Source organism: Echinops telfairi, unplaced genomic scaffold (genome assembly GCF_000313985.2).
Source record: "Echinops telfairi isolate 266 unplaced genomic scaffold, ASM31398v2 ScPeMD7_7465;HRSCAF=8503, whole genome shotgun sequence".
NCBI classification, from domain to species: Eukaryota; Metazoa; Chordata; class Mammalia; order Afrosoricida; family Tenrecidae; genus Echinops; species Echinops telfairi.
In genome coordinates this window covers 7389795-7394396 of record NW_022111365.1, presented here as the reverse complement: position 1 = coordinate 7394396, position 4602 = coordinate 7389795, and the positions used below count along the sequence as shown (strand labels likewise).

Sequence of the window (4602 nt, the reverse complement as noted above, 5' to 3'; positions counted from 1 at the left end):
CTTGGGGAGGTGCTTCATACGAAACAAAATGCAAAAATCATGGGGGCATGAAATGAGAAAAACTTAGTAAGGTTACATGTGAGCCTAGCATCCATGCAAAGGAAGAACTCTAAGATGTGTATAAGCCAGTGGACCATTAGTTGGGCAATATCTCTCCTAATCACTGTTTTATGGCCAAAAGACACTCAATCTTTTCATGCATGTGCACACTAATGTAAAGGATTTTAGTTATGCGAACAATCTTTCACTCTCTAGGGCAGTGGTTCTCAACCTGTGGGTCACAGCCCCTTTGGGGGTCGAACAACCCTTGCACAAGGGTCGCCTGATTCATAATATCAGCAAAATTACAGTTATGAAGTATCAATGAAAATAATTTTATGGTTAGGGGGGTCACCACAACATGAAGAACTGTATTAAAGAGTCACGGCATTAGGAAGGTTGAGAACCACTCCACTAGGGTATAATCTTTGTTACTTATTAATCTAAAAACTTAGAACCAATAACATTAAGCAGTTAAAATAGCCAACATATTTGTTAATTAATTCAACAAATATTTATTGATGTCAAGTTTATGCAAGGTACTATTTTAAGTATTGAGGGCTGCAAGAGGACAGAAGGAAAAAAGACAAAAATCCTTGCCAGAATTATGTTTTTATTCCTACTAAGATGCTTACATGTAGCAGGTACAGTGCTTAATACATTGTTGTTGTTGTGATCCATAGGGTTTTCATTTACTAATTTTAGAAGTATTTAGCATCATAGCAACATGTAAGCCTCCCACTGATAGACAGGCAGTGGCTGCACATTATAGTGCATTAGCCAGGACTTGAACCCAGGTCTCCTGCATAGAAGGCAAGAATTCTACCAGTTAGGCTAGAAACCAAGTCACCTAGTTCCAAATTTATTGCAATTCCACTTTGTCCATCGTTAATGGTAAATCAAAGTCATATCCCCTGTCCTTGTAAAGCTCAAACTCTAAGCCTATAAGAATACACATGGAGCACTGTGAAAGAATTTTATAATAGCTAGAATGAGGAGTGGAAAGTGGGCACAGGCTAGTCATTGCTGTTGTCAAAAACACAATTGCTTAACATTTTTTATTTTTAGGTCTTCAGATAGTTCTTCATTTGGGGATTGGAGAAACAGGGATTAGTGACAGAGGAAAAGAACCATCTTTAAAAGCGGGCAGAGGAGAAGCTACCTGGGGAAATGGAAAGAAGTCATAAAGCTGGCGATGTCCTAGATCCTAAATTGGGTGGCACAGTCACGTTACTGTTTTATTTTCACATATATTTTGTACATATCAAGTATCACATGATAAAAATGGACACAGGGAAACAGATTTTTTCTTTTAAAAATCATTTTATTGGGGGCTTACAGCTCTTATAACATTCCATACATCAATTGTATCAAGCATAGTTGTACTGTACATAGGTTGCCATTATCATTTTCTAGACATTTACTTTCTTTTTGAGCCATTGGTATCAGCTCCTCACTCAGGACCCCTGGATAAATTATAAATAATTGCTATTTTCATATTTTACACTGTCCTCTGTTTCCCTTCACCCACATTTCTGTTGTTCATCCCTGGAGGTGAGGGTGGGGTGGTTATGTGTCAATCATTGTGATTGGTTCCCCCTTCCTTCCCCCACCTTCGACCTACCCTCCTGGTATTGCTACTCCCATTTCTGTTCCTGAGGGATTTATCTGACCTGGATTCCATGTGTTCTGAACTTTTATCCGTACCAGTGTACATGCTCCGGTCTAGGCCGAACTGAAAGGCAGGACTGGGTCATGATAGTGGGGGGTGAGGAAGCCTCAAAGAACCAGAATAATATTGTGTTTCATCAGTGCTATACTGTGCTCTGGTTGACTTATCCCTGCCTTGTGACCCTTCTGTGAGAGGAGGTCCTATTGTCTACAAATGGGTTTTGCCTCTCTGCTCCAATCCCCCTCATTCTCAACAATATGAGGGAAACTGATTCTGTTATCAATAGATGCAACCATGGAAAGACAGAAAATTTAGTGCATTAATGAATGAAAAAGTGAGTTGATGTTAATGAAAGTGATTTAATGAATGATATGACCCAAAGGAGATGACGTCTTTAACAGAAAAATTGAAATAATAAAATACTCTCTTTACCTTATCCCTACCTCACATAATTGACCTCAAAAGTCACTGCATAGAGAGATGACGGTCAGGAAATGAATAGCATGAAGAGTGCTGTTCCCTGAATAAAATGTGATCTGCTGCATGTCTGATCTGGGTACTTTGGGGAGGGTCAAGTAGAGCAGTCATTTTTCTGCACTCCATTCTCCCACCTCAATTGTCATTTCTTTGGGCACCACTGGGTGGGGGGAAGAGTGTGTGTAAGGGTGAGGGAATGCTGAGAGTGGGGGAAGGCAAGCTTTATTGCTTCACATTAGCTGGTAGATTTCATCTTTTGGTTTCTCCATGCAGGTTACCTATTCATTCAACCTGCCTATTATGGTCAGGATAGGGGCCCTGGTGACCTAGTGGTAACAAGTTGGGCTGTGTGGTAGTCAGATAATTTGTGTCAACTTGACACTCCTGGTTAGAGGTGGAGTCAAACCTATCAATCAGGTCATAGCCTAATGGTGCTTCCTTAGGGATGTGATCTTCTCATAAAGATGACGCTGGGAGGAAAAAGGGCCCCCTTCCTGTCTCTCCCGCTTCACCTTCCTGCTTGCTCGCCACCCTGAGAGCTGCCAAGCCCTGACGTGTTTCCACCCACACTGGATCCACATGACTCTGCACCCACCATCCGGTGATCTTCCTGCATTCGGAACCATTGATTGCATGGGTGAGTGTGAAGAGGGACTTGTGAACTATTATCAGACTTAATAGATTTGAGTTGGACTGGGCTGGGATGCTTTCTTGATATATAATTACTTCTTGATATGCAGCTCTTTCTTATACATGAGTGTCACTGGATTTGTTTTGCTAGTCAACCCCAGCTAACGTAGGCTGCTAACCAGATTTTAACATTGGTAAAGCAGGACACCATTGATAAAACTCATATCCTGGTGAAATAGCCACATGGCAGCCGAAAACCGTATACCCTAGCTTGTTGTGCATTCTTTCCAAAAATCGGGACTTTTTAAAAACGCAGCAGAACGTGGGAAAAATTGTTAAAAATCAGGACTGCCCTGCCAAAAGCGGGACGTCTGGTCACCTTACGGCTAACCGCAAGGTCAGAAGTTTGAAACCAATAGCTGCTGCACAGGAGAAAGACAAGGCTTTCTAACTCTACCCTGTCCTACGGGGGAGTTGCTATGAGTCAGAATTGATTCCAAGGACTATGAATTAGGGAAAGAAAGGGGTATGCAAACAACAGGCTGTGACATAAACAGTAGCCCAATGCCAATCACTTCACCCCATTATTATGCATATTTTCTCACCAATGTCTATACCAGAAATCAAAGCCATGCCTAAAATATAGTGAGTCAGTGACAGTTGTTTCTCAGTCTACTCACCACTTAAACTAGTAAAATTTAATTCCCCCAAGGAACGCAGCCTGAAGCAAACCCTCCCCTAGGGCACCAATGAGTGGGCAGCACCGAAGTGTTTTGGATGACTCAGTCACCTGTTTCCAAATACTAGCTAACTAGCTTCTCCCCGTTCCCTCCCAGTCTGCTGCAGTTACTGGAGGTCCCCGAGGCCTTCGTGTGGGCCCATCTGGGCCTACGGCAAACCCACTGATTTCTTCCTTTGCGCGGAACACTCTGCGTCAAAAGGAACACAGTCCAGAAAGGTGGGGAAGGGAGTGAAGCAGGTGGGAGGGAGGAGGTAAAACGAAAGGGGGGAGCTCAGGTCTGGCCCCAGGTCCTTCCCCCATCTTGAAAGCGGATCTTCGTCCAGTAAAGGACACCAGATCTCGGAACCGGCGCACTCTGAGGGGTAAAGGTCTGGCCAAGTTCCCTCGTCGCACTTCTGCGAACCCACAAGACTAAAAGCATTAAGAGCCCAAAGAGCGAGCGCCGCGCGACCAAAGCCAGCCCAGACAGCCTGAGAGACCGGAAGCGGACGGAGGGCAGGGGCGGGGCCACGAGCAACTGACCCCGCCCCCTCCTGCCTGAGCCGGGCGCGGCCGACCGGGACTTCCGGGCGAGGCCGCGCCTCTCCTCCTCTCGGCCGCCGTAGTTTAAAACCAAACAAGCAAAAGTGACGGTTACCCAGCAACGAGAGAAAACAACCGGAACCAGCGGCACCAGCTCGGAGAGAAACCAGAGGTGAGGCGGCTCCCGCAGTGTCTCTCCCAAAGCCAGGCCTGGCCTTTGCCCTCCGCACCCCGTCGTGTGTCAGGGTCCCTACGCGCCGCGGTTCCGAGATCTGTCGAGGTGAGCCGCGTCCGGCCCGCCCGGGCCGCCCCTCGCCTCAGCCGCGAACCGCCCAGGCCGCACCCGTCCTTCTGTTCACAAACCGAGGCGGACTCAGCACCTGTGTGCTTCCCCTCGGAAAGGAAAAGCCACACCTCATTGAGAGTCCCAAAATCAGACGAGTCCTGAACACACACAGTCAGGGGCCTCCCCGGGCTTCTCAGTTACCTTGAACCTGGTCTGCAGATCGCGAGACAGACC

The 4602-nt window shown here is 46.1% G+C and overlaps 1 protein-coding gene across 1 annotated transcript in view; it reads left to right on the top strand.

The window, feature by feature from the left end:
• SPA17 (sperm autoantigenic protein 17) overlaps positions 1 to 4602 on the top strand; it is a 43059-nt gene that overhangs the window by 662 nt on the left and 37795 nt on the right. The window contains exons 2-3 of the mRNA XM_045283652.1: positions 3655 to 3776; positions 4202 to 4362. Of these exons, the coding sequence (XP_045139587.1) occupies positions 3655 to 3776; positions 4202 to 4362 (283 nt within the window). The remainder of the gene's footprint in view (positions 1 to 3654; positions 3777 to 4201; positions 4363 to 4602) is intronic.